This window comes from Mytilus trossulus, chromosome 7 (genome assembly GCF_036588685.1).
Source record: "Mytilus trossulus isolate FHL-02 chromosome 7, PNRI_Mtr1.1.1.hap1, whole genome shotgun sequence".
Lineage (NCBI taxonomy): Eukaryota > Metazoa > Mollusca > Bivalvia > Mytilida > Mytilidae > Mytilus > Mytilus trossulus.
The window spans coordinates 19,644,497-19,664,031 of record NC_086379.1 but is presented as its reverse complement, the minus strand read 5'-3'; the positions used below and the strand labels follow the sequence as shown (position 1 = coordinate 19,664,031).

Sequence of the window (19,535 nt, the reverse complement as noted above, 5' to 3'; positions counted from 1 at the left end):
TATCTTACCCTTTTACATTTATCTGGCCATTTCACAAATTCATATTCCGTATACTGGTGTTGAAGCTGCATCGTCAAATCTATACTGTGACGTACATATATTTTTAAACTTTGACCTTTTGACGATTTTCAGTTTTGCTTTACTAAATTGTGGTGAGAATGTTTCTCCCATTTCACAATTATCAATGTAAATAATAGATACGAACAAATCATCGATATAGTTCTACGTAAATCTTCATTTTTCAAAATCCAAATGCCTAATGATATTATTAATTAGAAAACCCCAGAGAAACGTGGGGTGATTATTAGCATTGATCTAACAGAAACAACACGTCAATTTTAGGAAGTAAACAAAATAACCAATCCCCGCTATTTGAAGTGAAAAATAAAAATATTCGGCTTCCTCGGACATTCTGGAAAAGTTTAAATGTTTGAATATGGAATATACAATGTATGTAATAGTATAATAAAACTACAACCAACTTAAGTCTCTTCTTATCTTTATTACACTCAACTAGGAAGCATTAATTTAGGAAATACAAAATGTAGATTATGTTATAAAAGGTTTCGCACTGGTGTACAAAGTTTTAAGCCTGGTATCTATAAGTTTATGTGAACAAAACACGCAAACAATATATATGGACTAAGAATGACGTCACATCAACTGATAAAATCAAGGATTACACAATAATATTGTTTTGCAATATTCGTTATTTCTCGGTTGGTCAAACAGTTAAACACAGTTTTAAACCTTTTAGATTAGTGTAACTGTTATTCGTTACAAAGTGGTTCATCAGATCGCTACTTATTAAATTTCAAAGTAAAACGTTCCAATGCATATATATATTATCTATATATGCCGCGTTTAATAATATCTTGGAAATTTCTTAATTTGATTACAGACTAGCCTGCGTTTTGGAAATTTCTCATCTTGACCCCATAGTAAAATTGCATATATTTCTATACTCAATAGGTTTTTACCTAAAATTCTCTTATATTTGTAAAACACTCAACATTATCATCCATCTAGACGACAGAAAGGCCGCAGCATTTTCCCGAGATTCAGATCACTTTTAGTTAAACTCCCAATAAAATCTTCGTGGAAAAAATAAACAAACTTTAAATATAGTTAAATGCAGGACATTAAACTTTAAGGATATGGGGTTGTTCTATTTGTTTTTATTTATTTTTTCAATTGCCGACATTTTTAGTATTCTTAATTGCTAATGATTTCTACACTATAAAACAAACAAGACAAATAAATATATGTAATTCAGTTTTTAGTACTTTAAGTTTATAATCTATGAACATATGTACCCGCTACTAACTATTAGGATTTGAGATTTTCTTTACAACCTAATAATATAATAAATATCTTAATACATGTCCGGGTCGGCGCTCTCAGCGTTTTATAGTTGATTATATATTAAGCTGTTAATAGTAGATACTTCCTTATATATAAGGTTATTCGGAGAAGAAAACGAAAAGTAAAATTTTCAAATTGAATTCATACGGTCGCAGTAATATAATATGAAAAAAAAGTGGACCGTATGATTGCCAATGAGACAACTCTTCACAAGAGACCAAAATGACATAGAAATTGACAACTATATGTCACCGTACGGCCTTCATTATTGAGCAAAGGCCATACCGCATAGTCAGCTATAAAAGGCCCCGATAATACAATGTAAAACAATTCAAACGACAAAACTGTATCGGCCTATAAATGTATGTACAAAATAATGAACGAATAACAAATATGTAAAACAGCAACACACGACAATTACTACATTACAGGATCCTGACTTGAAACGGGCAAAAATATACAGAATGTAACAAGGTCAAACATGTTAGCAGGATCCCAACCATCACCCTTAAATGGGTCAGTAGCGTTACAGTACAACATAAAAACAAACTATAAAAATCAGTTGAAAAGGCTTACACCATCAGATGAATACAAATAAGAATAATCTTACAAATTAACAGAATGGACGTGGCCATGTTCATCTACATCCCACCAACTAAAAGACTCTTAGTACATATCTGAGAGTACTTGCAGTTTCTGACAGCTAATTCAAAGCCAATTACATCTGTTTAAAGAAAAACATGCATCTAAGACTTAACTACCAATAATCATGCATTAGCCTGGAGACATCAGTTAGACTAAAATTGGAAATGACGAATGGACAATAATGTTTCTCAACCCATTTAACTAAAACTTGTGATAAAGCAACTTGTAGCCCCAGCCCACATTCCATCCCCTCCCACCAAAACAAACAAAAATCCCAACAAAAACAGAAAAAAAACTGGTTATTGATCTGCCTGTTCATACATAAATTGCCATTGGACGTTTTTTTTTTTAAATAACAGTTTAACATGTGTTTGTCAGGAAATTTGAACCTTGTCAGTGTTTTTGTCTCTTTCTAGTATGACTATATGTTTTTGATACTTTGAAATTGGAGTTAATGCTGTATCATTTTCAATGATATACATGTAGCATCGTCTCAGGTTTCTAATTCATCTATTTGATAGTTTCACACTTTGTTAATACTTAAGGCCATTAAGAGCCGTAGATACACATTGTACAGACAACTTTTTATAGTTGAAGAATTAATTTTGATCCCTAATGATTCTTGTTGTTTGTTGTTGTGTTGCTGTCTTGTTGACTAAAACAGCTTATAACTTACATCCTTTTTCTAATCATAACTTAAGTTATATATATATGCTGAAAATAATTCAAGACGTATCAATTGTTTGAAACAAGCTTTTTCAAACATAACATATTTGATCAGATCGAATCGGAGCGTTAGATATGTATAATATTGCTAAAAAAAAAAATAAGTACACTAGAAACACTCAATATGATTATATATAGATGTTTACAATTGTTTTTTTCTAAGAAATCAAACGAGAAGTATACCTGAAACATTAAGAAGAAATAAATAATACATAAGATGTTTTCACTAACTAGTTAATATGTTACGTGGTAATCCGCATCTAATTCTAATAAATGAACCATTAGGTAGTTAATAGAATACTCTAGTTACATGTATATGATACGCAAATAAGACAAGTCCGCATACACGTCATATGTACATACCAGTACAATGGAACGATTTATCGTCACATTTCTAATTGTTTAATGTGTCAGTGATATTTGTTACCGAACTTCAATGCTAATTCTAAAAGAAAGCAGTCCATAAACCTGACAATATCAAGCATTTGAATATTAGAAACAACCGTGTCACATTATGGACATTTCCGTAGAAAATGGTGGGTAAAAAAAATATCTTAAAAAAAAAGTGGTTTTTTTTTTACAAAACAGCAATCAAACTAATATGTCAAAATGAGACTAATTTCCGGGGGTGAAAAAGTCACCAGAAGGGGCAGCATAAAGTGATCGTTCTATAAGTAAAGCCTGCTTGACATAGGAGCCTGTAATTCAGTGGTTGTCGTTTGTTTACGTGTAACATATTTTTTTTACGTTCATTTTTTTACATAAATAAGGCCGTTAGTTTTCTCGTTTGAATTGTTTTACATTGTCTTATCGGGGCCTTTTATAGCTGACTATGCGGTATGGGCTTTGCTCTTTGTTGAAGGCCGTACTGTGAACTATAGTTGTTAATGTTTGTATCATTTTGGTCTTTTGTGGATAGTTGTCTCATTGGCAATCATACCACATCTTCTTTTTTATATTGAATCATAATATCTTATTCTTCGTAAATGGTGGTTTGCTAGTACATTGTTTGTAGTTTCAAGTTAAACATCAAATGGTATACGGGATACTTAAGTTGTATAATATTCGTATACACCCTTGCACTAGCATGACAGACATATTCATGACATTTATATAGTTCTGAATCATCTTAATGCTTTATGTTATTACTTTGAGAATTCATATGATAAAAGAAGATCACAGTTATTGTTTCTGTCATTTATTCACAATTTTATATAGACTAAAGGGGACAATCTAGACATTTGAACACTTCGATCTAAAGAACTAAAGAACCAAGTCTTTTGACTGCATTGATTTACTGCTTTTATAGACGAAATAGTCGTTTACATTATTGCAGCTATGTGAATAACATGCAAAAGTGGATTGAAATCGTTTATATTTATATGTTTTTGAAATGTGAATGCAACTTTAACCGGATTTTGTAATATTTCTATCACGTACACAACATTTTTCAAACAATTCAAGACAGTTTCCGTATATATTCTTGTATAATATTATTAAAATTATACAGAATTTAATTTCATAGAAAATGTATATATAGCAAAAGAATGGGTTTATAAAAAAGAAAGACGGAAGCTACAAAAGAGATAATCAAACTCACGAATTGATGAGTAACTGACAACCGGGATGCTCCTGTGCTCCGGACGAGTTAAGAGGATCCTGCTCCGTCACATGTTGCACCCGTCGAGATACTTTGATAAGCTATATCGTTAGGAATCACGTATTAGAAGATATATTATCTTATCCTATGAAAAGTTATTGCTTGAAAATAAAACAGATGAAAAAAGATGCACTTTTATACATATCTAGCTTCTATAATTGCTAGAATTTGATGATCAATATATATATATATATATATATATATATATATAGAATCATATTCAAAACAGTGTGGTCCTAGCCATTGATTGACGATCTAAATTATCCCATTGACTGGGACAGATTAGGTGAACGTTTGTCTGTAACGACCATTGCTCACTTCTTACTTATTATATAATTTAAACTGTGGGGTCACCAAAGGTGCTTAACGCCTCTAATAATAAAAGAATTCGAAAAATTATTCAGAAATAACCTTTATGTTTTGATTTATATTATTGATATAAATCAACACATTGTATTATTCCCGATTCCTTTTTCGAATTGCTTTATTTAGGTGTTGAGAACCTTTGGTGACCCCACAGATTCAGTGTCTTTAAAACAAGTACATAGTGAGCAGTGGTTGTTACCGACAAACGTTCACCAAATCTGTCCCAGTCAATGGGATAATTTAGGTCGTCAATCAATGGCCAGGACCACACTGTTTTGAATATGATTCTATATCTTTGTCAGAACATAATTAAGAGAAACGTGACTCGAAATGTAGCTTTCAGTAAATTATTAGAGTAACTAAGTACACAAGGAGTGTAGAGGTGTACATTTAGCATCGACTTTAAATATCATTGGCATGTTTTCTTCTTCTCTTTTAGCAGGTGCTATTTACAAAATATGTCGAATAACCATCATGGCCGCATAATTGAATTGCGAGAGGAAATGTGGGATATGTCGAAGAGACAGCAACCCAACCAAAGAGCAAATAACAGCCGAAGGCCACCAATATATAGGTCTTCGATGCAGTGAGAAAATCCAACACACAAAGACATGCTTTGTGAATTTTGGTCCATAGATTGATTTTTTATGTAGCTTTCATTCTGTGCATTCGTAGCTTTCTTTTTGTTTAGTATCTAGTTACAATAAATGCATAAACTAGAACATTGCACAAAAGTCAAAATTCAGATGAAGTTCTGTTATTTTTTACAAGATCTCCGAGATCATTTTTATATGTAAATGAAGGTCCTTTATGTCATATTAGTAAAATATCTGAGTAAAATATGTCCATTTGCACCACCAGGCTGGATGAAAAGATAATATCCGGTTCGGACACTTCTTTTCTAAAATCAAATTTATCAATAAAATTGAAAGGATTGGACGTACTTCCGACTGGCTATTCATTTGATAACAGAACCTAAATGAGTCAAATGAGCATGACGTACATGTATCTGAAAAAAATGACATAAAAATGTACCATAATGAAGAAATGAAATACTCAAAAAAGTAGACAGAAAAACGCAGTTTTCTTAATATTTGCAGAGTTTTACAAACCTAAGTTTCTTGTGTAGTACATTTGTACATGTATCAACATGTTTACGTACATTGAAATCGTACATTGATCTTTGTTTGTTTGTCTGGGGTTATTTTTTTAGGGGGGGGGGGAATAAACCCCATTAACACATTAACTCATGCAAAAACAAAGAAAGGACACAGGACGGTTTACGCGATCAGCATTAAATTGTTACCATATTTTTTTTAATTTTCATATATTGTATATAATATATGTATACTTATAATAATCATTAATGAGGAAGGTTCAGTTTACCATGCCCAAATTCTGCTAAACAAGTAGAATTGTTTCATGTTTTATCCGGAAGTCACACGGATGTGAATATATATATAGTATGAAAATGTATTGTTTCAATTATAATTTCTATATATATGTGACTATTTCTCCTCTTTTTGACAACAATCTCTTCAGTAATTTGATATCGTAAATATAAATACTGGTGGACAATTTTTATAAATCTTATGAGTATAACTTCCTTAACAAAAAATTTAGTTTTAGTGTAAGTTTTTGGAAGTGTATAATTCCAAGACGGATGCAAACAGCCAATAAATTATAATTTAGAAAGAATTTCTCAACAGCTGAAAAAGTCACGCTTCTCTTTATTTCTAAAAGGACAGGTTAAATCGGAAACAAATTGTGTTACATCCTCATACATTTTCATAGTGACCACATGCCTTCGTGTGAATTAACCAAATGTTGCACATGTTTGTTCTTTTGTGAAAAATTCTATTAAATATGAAAAGGGCGGGACACCAGCTTGGACAGGTGCTGCGTGTTGCTATTCGTCTGTCGCGCGCTGGTCACGAGCTTCTTTGTTCGTTTAAGTTTGTGAAAATTGATATTGATTTCACTTTAGAATGACTCTTAAATTATTTATTTTGTAAAAAATAAAGCTTAGTAATAGTTTATGATTCATGATTGGATAAAAATGCAAATTATTCGATAACGTATGGAATTATGAATTTATATGGATTTTTTCACGATTTAAAAATAAGACCATAATTATTGGTTGTGTTAAATAACAATATCGATGATTCGTCTTTCAGTTTATCTCAATATTATTTCGTCATTTAATCTTAATCACTCTGTCTATAAATCGTGTCATTTATTTGCGAAATACTGACAATTGATATGTAGACTTTTAATAGAACTTTCACGAAGTTCTATTTAAAATTCCACTTCGTATTATTTTCGTTCTATTTTTAACTATTGTAAAATCTTTAAAAACAGTGTGACTAAATTTCTGCTGATTGTGATATTAAAAGACATAATTTTCCATTGATCGAATTCCCCGGTAACCGGTATATAAACTCGTGACTTAAAAATTAATTATCCATATTACATATATATATATCAGCAGTAGTGAATATTCATATCATATAAATAACTTCCTATCGCCTGTTTACTAATGTTTTGTGTTGACCTGTGACGTCAGCAGTCAATAAAACTGTGCGCATTGATCCGTATTTACACCTGAGGCAATAGATCGTTTTGCGTTGTTGTTGTAAACATTCACTACGCAATGGAGAAGCAGACGGCATGTGAGCTTATTTACCGCGCTGATTTTATCAGAAAGCGAAGAGTTAGAAAGGTAAGGAATAACTTTTTAATAATTTTAATTTTTTTTCAACAGTTTGTATCTTTTTTTTAGAATGACATGCATTTATCGACTTTTTTTCTATTTTCACGCTTGTCGGCATATTGCGCAACGGGTTACACAATTAGTGCTCTTTTTTTATTTTGCATGGGAAACCAAATACAGGAAGGACGTGATGTTAAAATTATAAAACTAGATTTATTTATATATGCAGATTTAGTGGTATTACTCGTGATAGTACGCGAACCGGTTAGAAAATAGGGGGGGGGGGGGGGTATGGCGACAGGGCGGCAATCTGCCTTATTTATAGCTACTATTTTATAGAATGCACTTTGCCACCAATATGTCATTCTGTTCGATTATCATCAATATTTAAATTGGTGTTTCTATACTTTATACCTGAGACTACTATTATAGTAGTCTCAGTTTATACGTATTGCAAAACACAAATGAAAAAATTAGAGAACGATTTTCAAAGCAAAATGTATGTTTCATATGAAAAAAGGATATTGTAAGGAATGTCATTGCAGCCTTACTGCATTTCCTACAGATCTAGATGCAAAGTATCCTTTTGTCACACCAATTTTACTGATTGAATTATATGTCAATTCTGCCCCTCCCCCCCTCCCCCCCTATTGTAAAGAAATATAAATGCAGCCTTATTGCATTTCCTGCAGATGCGAAGTCTCCGTTTGTCACAACAATAAATTCAAATCAAATATGATATAAAGTCTTTCCCTACCACCTTTTCCTTTCTCTCCCCCTTGTCTCTTTTTAACTTTTGGTAATCTATTCGGCACGGTTTGCTAATTGTATTTCATTTTCATCCAATGTTTTTTTTTAGGGTCGAGTTGAGTACTTGGTAAAATGGAAAGGCTATCAAAACAGGTATGTATAGGGTCTGAAACAAGGAAGTTTATAAGCACGATACATGTGTCCATATCCTGTTAATTTACACATGTGTATGATAAAAATAACCAAATTGATTTATACTAATGATTTATAGATGATCATATGTTTTATATACGATATAATGATGTTGATTACATTGCAGATTGTTAAATATTAAGTATCAAAGTCGATAACAGCTATAAATTAGAACATTACCATTCCATTAATTGAAATATCAAGAGAAGGCGTTTGTGTCATAAACGTAGTACGCAGAAACCCGATTAAAGATCGTTAGGTGATGAAACACCTCATATACGCATTGTTTTGGAATGAAAGAAATAATTTAATAAATATTTATGAATAATTTCAACAAGCTGTGAACATTAAATTGTACAAATTGTAACATATTTGTTTTAATGCGCTTCAAACTTGCTATTAATTTGCACTTCCAAAACCTTTTAAATTTGAGCACTACGTTTAAGTTTAATGTAACGCGCGCCTCTGTGTACCCTCTGCCTCTGCGCGCCTCTGCGTACCCGCTTATCTGATGAGATTTTTAGTTCCGTCACTGTACGTAAACTGAAATATCAAGAACAGATATATAAATAATTATAAATGTTATTTTGTATAATTGAGATACTTGAACGTTGCAATAATCAGGTGGTATCAATATTTTGGTACGTGTAGGCACATTCTCTAGTGCTAGCTCGAATTTGGTTAAGTACTGACGTACGCTTTTAATAAAATTTATTTGTAAGATACTTTAAACGTCTATGCAATTAACCACAAAGTTAAATGTCGGGTTTTTATTTTTCTTACTTTCAGTATTAATACAAAACTAATTATGTTATTGGAATATGTTATATTCCGCCTGATTTCGTATTATCGGTCACCAATGCAAACGGTATTTAGGACATGTGTCCGTCGTGTTTTGCTACAGTGTACACAAACGCATTACATTAACAAGTATACAATATGCTATAATATTCAATTGCGTATCTTTGTAGTATACTTGTACTAGTCAACCTGAACAAAAAATCGATCTTATCCGCGTAATCAAATGTTTTCGATGTCTCAATTAGACAGGATTCGTCTGTGGTAAAACGTCATTGCCTTTTGTATTAATGAAATGCACACTGCTTGAAAATAGACAAACTTTGTCTATAAACAATAAACGAACATTTCGTAAGCGAAATATTTTTTTGATGCTTGCATTCTTTATGGTGTTTTCTTTTCTAAGTCGATTTGTTTTATACATTAAAATCCCGTTGCCAGGTTTTTAGAAGCAGGCTATTTTTATGTTTCTTGGTATGAGTATAGTGTATAAATAAGACAAATAAGTAGCTCATAAGGTGAAATTAAACTGAACCTGTATCCTGTTTACAATAAACCTTCCTTCAGCTTTATATTTCAAAATTGTTTGTCAACACATCGGACTTTATTAAAGTTGTTGATTTGTCAACATGTTTCACAGTTTTCGGCTTGACTTGAAGTTCAATGATTGGTCCCACTACTGTACTCATTAGCGTGGACGTGGGTGAGGACGAAACAGAAAATAGGTTTCAATTAGAAAGAACCAGTATACCTCCCTAAAGTTAAACCACGACGTAATCACATGGCTATGAATTTACGCCCGTTGTATTGTTTTCTGGATTTCAAGAGTGGTTTTTATGTTAACCTCGATGAAACCAAATGCCATGGTTCCTCTTAATACTATTTAGGGAACAATTTGTCGTGTCGAGTCAGTTGTTAAGACATTAATAAGAGTTACGCGTATAAAAAAAGCTCCATTTATTTTTGTAGTTACAATTCATACCCTTTATCTCGGTAAGCCTGTTAATTTAATTGATATACTGCTTATTTCGTTTTCGTCTCAAATTTCGCTTGAAATATTTGCGACTGGACTTACAGCATCAGCGACTTATCATTAAGATAGTCTGCCTGAGTGCTTGAAAAGTTGTAGCTCATTATATATAACAAAACTAAGGGGATTAAATTAACTCAAATGTATCTTCTATGCCGGGAGTGTGCACTCTTTTAAACGAGCAAAACCGTTAGCGTCGACGAGGTATATATGCAGGCATCACAGGCTGTGCTCAACTACGAAATAAAAATGCCCTAAACTGAGAATTAAGAATCACTAGGTTGTTATGACGATCAAACGTCTTTTCTTGAATTTGAATTTCTAGGACCATGAAAAATATTGCCGCTGTAGTGAGAGGAATCTCAAATTATAGCAGAACTTCATCACAGCACTAACAGGAATCTTCCCATCATAGTCAAAAAGCACAGGAACAACAATTAGTTAAGTCTCGACCGACATATACAATAGACATAGACATTTACATCGATAAGCGTCCAATTCAAAGCTGGCATTGCATTCGGTGAAGACCAAACGATCGGACAATAGTTATTTAAGTACCTCTTAAAAATGTGTTGTTGGTATACAAATTGACTCTCGTATACATGTGTTTTTTAAGGAAGTCAATATACTTTGCAAATGCACAGACTCGATACGGAAATATACTTAGTTTTTAATATGAAATCATACACGTGCAGGTATACTGTAAAACAGTATGCTTTAGACTTTGCGACAATTTGCTTACTAATGGACAACGTAAATTACATTTCATATTGTAGTTCAATGTAGGCGTCCACATTGTATTATTGTTGCTAGATCATCTTCATTTATTGATCGATTTTATAAGTATACGTCCTGGTGATGAAGAAAAAATCGCTTACAAATATCATAATCGGATTAATGAATAAAGTTATGATAGGGTTGTTATCCAAAAAACGTATTTTTAATATACCACTTTGGTACCAATTCAAATAATACGAGAATCTTACGCGGTTTTAAATATTTTGGACACATATATCTTGTTCAGGAAGGATGTGTATCTAGGGGCGGATCCAGCCATATAAACAGGGGGGGGGGGGTCCAACCCAGAGTAAAGGGGGATTCCAACTATATGCTGCCATTCCAATGCATTGCTCGTCCAAAAAGGGGGGTTCCAACCCCTGTAACCCCCCTCCCACCTCCCTAGCTGGATCGGCCAATGGTATCCCAATTATACATTCTTAAATTATATATTTATAAGGATAGAACGAAAATCAATAGAGATGGTTTATAGTTAAACATTCAAAATTGAATTCCATTTTTTTCCGAATTCGCTAAAACAGCCACGTTTGATAAAGTATGGTCAAATTGGTACGCTTAATATTTGTTAAGAAATTGGAAGGCCGGACACCACGATCCCTTTGACCTCAAGATAAAAAGATGGGGGAATACATAGTTAGTATGGATTTTGGAACTCATATAATTTTTTTCGAAAAACAAGCGAGAAATTTATTTCGAAATATTTCAAGCGCGTAATCGCACACAAATGACATTCGTTCCACATTTTAAACATCAAACACATGTACAACGTATATATATATATATCATTATTGAGTCAAAGTATTTTAAATCAATCAATATATGAAACTATGTACAACGATGAAACTATAGTTGCAATGTATAAACCAAAACAAACATGAAATTTTATATTTTTGTCCAAGACAATATTTATAATTTCATGTTGTATTGGAAACTGGGACATATGTTTGTTGCCATGATAAATAATGAAATATCGGATATGGTAAAGAGGCGTTTTCATGTAGTAGAATCATTTGGTGTTTAATATCGTGTATTTGTATTTCTTTATTGGTAGAAACGGTTCAACACATATAAAGCTGTTGTGTGTTGAACAACTGAATTCTCTCGGAAAATCGATAAAGGATGATATAGGATTATCATGATTCGTTCAACGTGTTTGTTAAAATTTCTCTAAAATTTTTTAAAGGTTTAAATTCGCGAATTTTTCTTTATAGAGTCAATCGAAGTCAAAGAAAAAAACGGACGAAACTTTAGAAAACTGCGATCAAATATATACCGTTATGTCGAAAGTCGCAGAAAAAGTGTGGGCTATAAGTTAACCATGATACATGTACACGAAGCAATAAGGGGGCGACTATTGTATATTCGAGTGAAAAGGGGGACTAGGAGGATTTTTAAAATGAATTAGGATCCTGTCTGGTTAAAGCTGAAAATAATGATCCCTTGCAGACGACAGGATGCAAATGAATATCATGTAACACAAAATCCTGTAAACGAATTTTGACGCGGCAAAGCCAAAAAATATTTTTTTTTATCGTACTGCGTGCATGTATACCGATTAAATACATGTATTAAAGTCAAATAATTATGTAAGGCGTTGAAGTAGAAAATTCTAGTTTGCACCACAAAATTCTACACGTAGGTGTTCTGTTACATCTCCTGCAGATAATTAACAAAAGATACGCATTTTTGAAATATTAAAATTACCACAGAACTATTATAATACTGTTAAATTATCCACCCCTGTTAATGACTTAATGACCACACAATATTTATCTTTCTGATAAATGGTTTAAATAACATATTTGATTTATGAACACATTATCATATTTAAAAACCTAATTCACACGTGAACATATACATGTATATGTGGTTTTAGGCTATGCGTATATATATTGACATGTGTACATGCATTGTGTGACTATGATTTCATTGAAATATTCAAATTAAAGTTCCTGCGTAAAATTCTGATAAATTTTTTAATGTCTTGATCAGATTGGCTAGAAAGATTATGTTATACATAAATATCAATCTTCCGCAAGTATATAGTTCAGCTAAGAAAAAACGGGCTAGACCTGGACAAGTACCCCCTTCGCTAGCCAAGGGTTACGATCCTCGAGGGGTCTGGATCTTAATTCTTGGCAAGCGAAGATCTACTAGTACATGTGGACTCCGAAAAACGGTCGACGAAACGTTGACAGTCAAATACTTGTGAGGTGTCAGTAGAATTTCGGACAATTGAGTTATTAGTTATGTCAGACTTGAAGCTTTGTACAATAAAATCATAAACATTACAAAAAATACGCCTGATAATTTAACCATTAATTTGAACACGCGCGGTTTGCAATTACAAGGTGTTCATTCTACAAAATCAACAGTATAATTCATCTTAGATATCAGACTAAATTTTGTGTCTACAAAAAGAATCATCAGTGACGCTCGAACCCAAGAAAGTAAAAAAAGGCCAAATAAATAAAATAAAAGGCCAATTGTGTACAGTACACGGATTCGTTAAGCATGCCACTTCACCACATAGAGACTCGTGCTTTTCCTGTTTGTTGAATTGCTTTCTACGGACACTTAATCCTGCTAATGGTTCATACTGTTTACCAGCAGTATATATATATACACAATGTATATATGTAGTAGCCTTTCCACTTTCTCAGTGATCATGCCTCTCGTACAGATATTTCGTCTTTAGTATGCATTAGATACAATGTAGCTGCTTCTATAGGCGTTACAATAAATTGATCGAAATGTTTTCCTATTTCTCCATTTCTTACTTTTTGTATTACAATTCACATTACCGAAAGAACATTACCATGTATACACTTAGCTCTGTACTTTTACAAGAGAATCGGTTTAAATTAAATGCTAAATTATCTTTTTTTTCCAGGGACAGCACATGGGAACCGGAGAAAAATATCCTTGACCGGACGCTGATTCTTGATTATAATCAACGGTAAGTCATGAGAGCGTTTGGATATTGTTTTATTCAACTTACGACCGATTTGTTTGTCGATCGTAGAGAATTCCTCTGACGTGTATTCTAATAATCTGGTTTTATGTTTTTGTCGTATTGACGTAATTCATAGTGAATGGCCTTCGGAATTAAACATAGGGATTCATTCATGAATGTTTTGGATTATACGAGTTAATAATGTATATTGTGTGTGTTTTTTTTCTGATTGTGAGTTAATTTACTTTAAAAAGCGATGAAAAAGGTTAATCATCTGGATTGTATTTATTACACGGATAACACTTTTTGATATACTATGTAAATGAAATTCTTTAAAGCGTCAGTCGAAAGAATGAGATAATTAAGACCTATTAGTAACCAATTGAACAAAAAAAAATAATGGTAGTTAGTACAAACTTGCGTAAGACAACAAATGAAATGAAACACATAATTTCAAAAAGCAACCTTTGTTTCTGCGTTAACCATTTTTTTTGGGAGGGTGATGTCTTTGCATTTATTCATAGGAAATAAATATTACACAATAGGTAAAATATATATAAGACATGAAATCATGACTGAAATATGTTCATCTTATATTTCAAAGATGTAAATTGGTAAGCAAATAGTGCGAAAGGTAAATGATGTTACGCATAAACATGTATATCCTAGGTAAAACCTAAATGGGTATATATAACAAAATGAACCGTTAAAAACGAGAGAAACCAATATCCTCGACAATTTCGTTTAAGTCTGAACCAGTTACCACAAATAAGTCCAAGAACTGACACAAACAACACATTATTACAAGGGCCAAACAGTAGGCAGAACCAACCGTTTGCAAGATTATATATTTTACTTTAGACTCATAACCACGTGACGGCGTAAATATTTTCGCTGGACCACTTTTACTTCGATCTTTGCGAACACTGACATTTCAAAAACAAATTGCAGCGATCGCTTAAGTAGATATATTGGAATCAACTGCATAATTTAGCGATACTTGTTTCTTTTGGTCGTGACTTCATTATATGTGTCATCTGTGAACATGAACATTAGTCATTCGCCGTATTATTGATATGAGTAATTGAAAATTGAAATCGAATTTAATGTTTTTGTCATGATTTTGCCATATTATGCAACTCTTTGTTTATCTTTGTGATATACTTGTTAAGAGTCATGCATCTATAGGCAGACTTCTGATAGTCAGAATATAGCTGTCAAAACTTGGATTACGATGACGGGAAGATTATAAAAAATTGGGAGGGGAGGGGAGGGGGGACCTACGATCGAAATCACATGGAAAGCTTGAAAAAATGTTGATAACATTAAATAAATTTCGTGCGTCTGAATTGCTTTTCTGTGTTTACTTTTATCAAATACGCTCAAATCCCAACATTTGAAAGCCTGAATTTATGTATTATAGCTTTTTGACCAAATCGGACCTTTACTCGTTTATGTGTGAAGATATTAATTGTATGCATTTAAATGCAACAGACTTGTTCACTACAGGTAAAGGATATAACACACGTGTGTAACAAAATTTAGTCGTCACCTTTTGGTATACATATTCATGATAAGGAAGTACGTTATAAAAGATCATAAAAGATAAAGGGGTATTTAAAATCTAAGATACCGAAAGTATTAGCCAATGTTTAACCTTTAAATTTCCAAATATATATAACATAGATATATGAAACCTTATTGAAACTGAAAATATGTAATTTTCCTGGTGTTAAAACTTCCTGTTTCCTTATAGGCCATGTTGTATTGTCATCTAATTGATTGTTGATATACTTGTGTAATATATGCAATTCATTGACTACGATCAAATAAATAGATTTATTTATAACATCGATTTGTATACAAATTTAAATGACATACATATATGTATATAGGTAATTTCTAATAAAGGGGGAATCATGTCACAGGTTACCGATCTAAAAATCTATTATTTTGAAGTCAGTAATTTTTCAAGTATATGAAATGTAAAAACAATTTTAAAACTATGAAAAAAAAACTCGTGTGCTGCGAAAATTTCCCACTTAGAAAACATACGTTAAATATGCATCGTTTAAATAACTGTTCAAAATGTGACTCGTCCCAATATGTCGACGCCTCTTTAGTCATACAAACAACGCCTTAATTCTATATGCATGTTCAATATTTAAAATTATTTATCATATGTAAATTGTGAAAAGGTGAAAGAGTTTAAAAACATCTTTTTTTTTGTTATTTTAGGCAAACCAGAAGAAAGATTGGAAAACGCCGTAGAAGTGAGGTGAGCAGCTATTTTGAAAGTGTGTTATGTGTGGCATGCGTGCTCTCTCGCTTAAATATTGATCGTTGAGTGACTATATATATCGCGCTATAATTATTTTACACATATAGTCACTTTTAATGACTCGCGATTTGGACATTCTATAGTCACTGTGTGAGTGTTGCGCTTTGGAAATTCACATGCAACTATTAGTGGTTGTTGCACTTTGGACATTTTATGATTTCTTTGATTTAGTGCACGCTTTGGAAACTCTATACAGTTAATCATCCTCCCTCCCCCATACAAACAAAATATTTTTTGGACGTCTTTAATTGGTTTTTATTTTGCGTTTTGTTAGTATTTGAATTATAGAACTGTATTCGAAGTTGGTCAGATTGTACCTTATCGCTGGTGTCAATACAAAAGTTTTCAGAAAGGGACGTTCATAAAAAAAAAATGAAAATCGTTAAAAAAAAAATTACAAGAAAATTCATAAAAAGCTGCAGTAAAACAAGCCGTAAATGTATCTTAAGAACTTTGATGCATACGTTGCATGATGGACTGACTTATAGGAGTAACTCGTATATATACATGTTGCAAGTTAACACACATTTCTTGTATATATATATATATATAGTAAAACTGTTGCGAGTCTTAATTATTTGTCATATTTACACGTTGCGATAATATTTTTTGAACCTTGGTCTAGCTGTCACTTAAAACTGTACTTTCATATTAGCTCATCTTTATATAGACACGCAATGCATAATTCTATTGATTCTCTATTCTAATATGATTTATAAGTGTATCGAGGTGAAACAAAAATACAGAAACAATCCTTAACTCGTGCAATACAATTAATCAAGTTCCATAAAAGGAATATAATGATGAAGAGACTGCGCTGGTGAGAAATACGTGATCAGCTGTTTTTTGAAGGACGAACACTCCCATGTTTTGATGACCGTTTGTCAATTGTCGTCTGGTTGTAGAAACACATTATCACAGATCACGTGTTAAATAGGCACTTGGAATTGAATTTGATACAATTTATTATATGTCGACAATAAATCAAAAGTTGATGACCCATAAATACTGTAGACAATAATTATGCAGTACACACGCACTGGGATTCTTCTTTTGGCAAATAAGACAATTATTAACGTATTTATACAAAAATATGAAACGTTTATAGGGTTTGGACAAAGACAACGATTTACTGAAAAGTTAAGTTGTTGATGTAAAGGCAGCTGTCATTTATCTTCTATTATAAGTGGGGGGAGAGAGGTATGGGGTTATGTTATAACACCTCCCCCTAACACATATTAAAACACCCTAAAAAAAATGATTCAAGACTCTTGTTGAAAAATTGTTCCTTAAAGGCAGCGACCAGAAAATCAACATTGAAAAAAAACTAGCCCTCCGCAATAGGCACAGAAATTGTAAATGCATATGTAACCCGAATAATTCAGTCGTTATATTCCGCTGATCTTCGAAGGCTACATTAACCTCGTGTGGAGAAAATCGGACACGGAAAGGGCTTGAATAATTCGAGTTAATGCATATGATGTTTTAATTACAAAGATAACAAGTACAAAGTCCTTCGATCAAGTTTGATATGGTTATTTATACGTGTTCTTTTTTTTTAAACAGGTAGAAAATTTCAAGCCGTCTGGATCGCCAATCTACCCAGCATTCACAGATGACAAAAATAACAATCGTACCACAAAAAGTTCACAACACAAACGACATTTCTTATTCGATAAAAGCAATGAAAACGGAGAGCTTGATGAAAACATCAAAAATGAACTTCAAGAAGATGTTTCTCCGGCGGAAAGCGATGCAGAAAAAATGGACCATGATCCGGAATATAAATTCTTCAATCATTTAAATCTGAGAAAGAACAAAGACTGTGATAGCGTACTGTTAAATTCCGACGATTGTTTTGATGAAAAGTCCAAATGTGATCAAAAGTGTTTTGATTGGCTAGCAACTCCGATTCGACCGCACGAGGATCAGAAATTAGACGCACGTGATACTGACATTGCAACGGAATTAAGTCAGAAAATGTCGTCTGCTGCTTACGATAATGATAGTGATCAGGAAACAGTTGAGTGGGTTGAAAGTGATTTAGAAATGGATATTGACAATGAAGATCAAAATAAGAAAGAAGATAATTTGAAAGGATTTCCAGACGTCGTTGCTACGGATGTTACTTGTAACAGCCTCACTGTGACGTTTTTCGAAAGTCCGTCAAAAATGGGATTCTTCGAATCTGACGAATGAATAAAAAGTGATGAAAATAATCATAAGCGGGAATGAAAACTAAGAATGTGATGATTCTATCATTTGAAAAAATTATCAGACCTTGTCGACAATCTACATGTATATATAAATCATGGCGGATTGCCGTCCATTGTACGCACTTTTACGACATAATAAAGTGTGTTTAATAGTGCTTACTTGTCTAACTGTTGTTTTAACAGGAAATTCTAAATAGTATGTCAATCCTTCTGAACAGGATTTGAATAAAGATTAAATATTTTATCTCGAGTACAGTTTTATTTTAAGGATATGACATGTATTCTTATCGCAAAAGTTATAATTGTTCTTTAAATCTTAACTTGAAACTTTTGATTTACAAACTTTGTGACCATAAATGTTACATGCAATGTTTTATGGTATCACATGCACTAAGTAACCGGTAATATGAAATAGCCTGAGTAAATTCCCACTTTAGTATGTCTAGCTATTAAACTGACTTTTTGTTTAATACTGTCAGACTGTATAGTCGTAATAAAGTCTGCTAAAATGATTCTATGTAGTACATTAAGAAATTAATGCTTGATGGTCTATTTTGTAAAATTCGATAAAAATTGTGAAGCATGTGCAAGTATAGACAAAAACGAAAGGAGACGTGAGGTACACAGGCACTTGTTTCTATCCATTGGAAGAACCACTATCAACGTATATTTACGAGCGTAAATATACGTTGATATTGGTTCTTCCTTTACGAGCGTAAATATACGTTGATATTGGTTCTTCCTTTACGAGCGTAAATATACGTTGATAGTGGTTCTTCCAATTGATAGAAACAAGTGCCTGTGGTGAGGTACATGTCAAAGAGACGGCACGAACAAAACACGTTAAAACAGATTTCGACTACTCTTTGATGGGCAAGTTGTCCAGGGGTTAGCAATGAATCAAGTTTAACGTATATATATATGACTGTCTCAAGCAGCAGGTTTGACCCCCCTTTTTGACAATCAATGCCTTTGAATG

General features: G+C 32.6%; 1 protein-coding gene across 1 annotated transcript; it reads left to right on the top strand.

Moving 5' to 3' along the window:
* The first annotated feature begins 7,226 nt into the window (after positions 1-7,226).
* Positions 7,227-18,800, top strand: LOC134724767 (polycomb group protein Pc-like). The gene is made up of 5 exons (XM_063587999.1): positions 7,227-7,484; positions 8,335-8,378; positions 13,937-14,002; positions 16,238-16,277; positions 17,907-18,800. Exons 1-5 carry the CDS (start codon positions 7,416-7,418, stop codon positions 18,537-18,539), a joined length of 852 nt encoding a protein of 283 aa, XP_063444069.1. The 5' UTR covers positions 7,227-7,415; the 3' UTR covers positions 18,540-18,800.
* Positions 18,801-19,535: the final 735 nt, after the last annotated feature.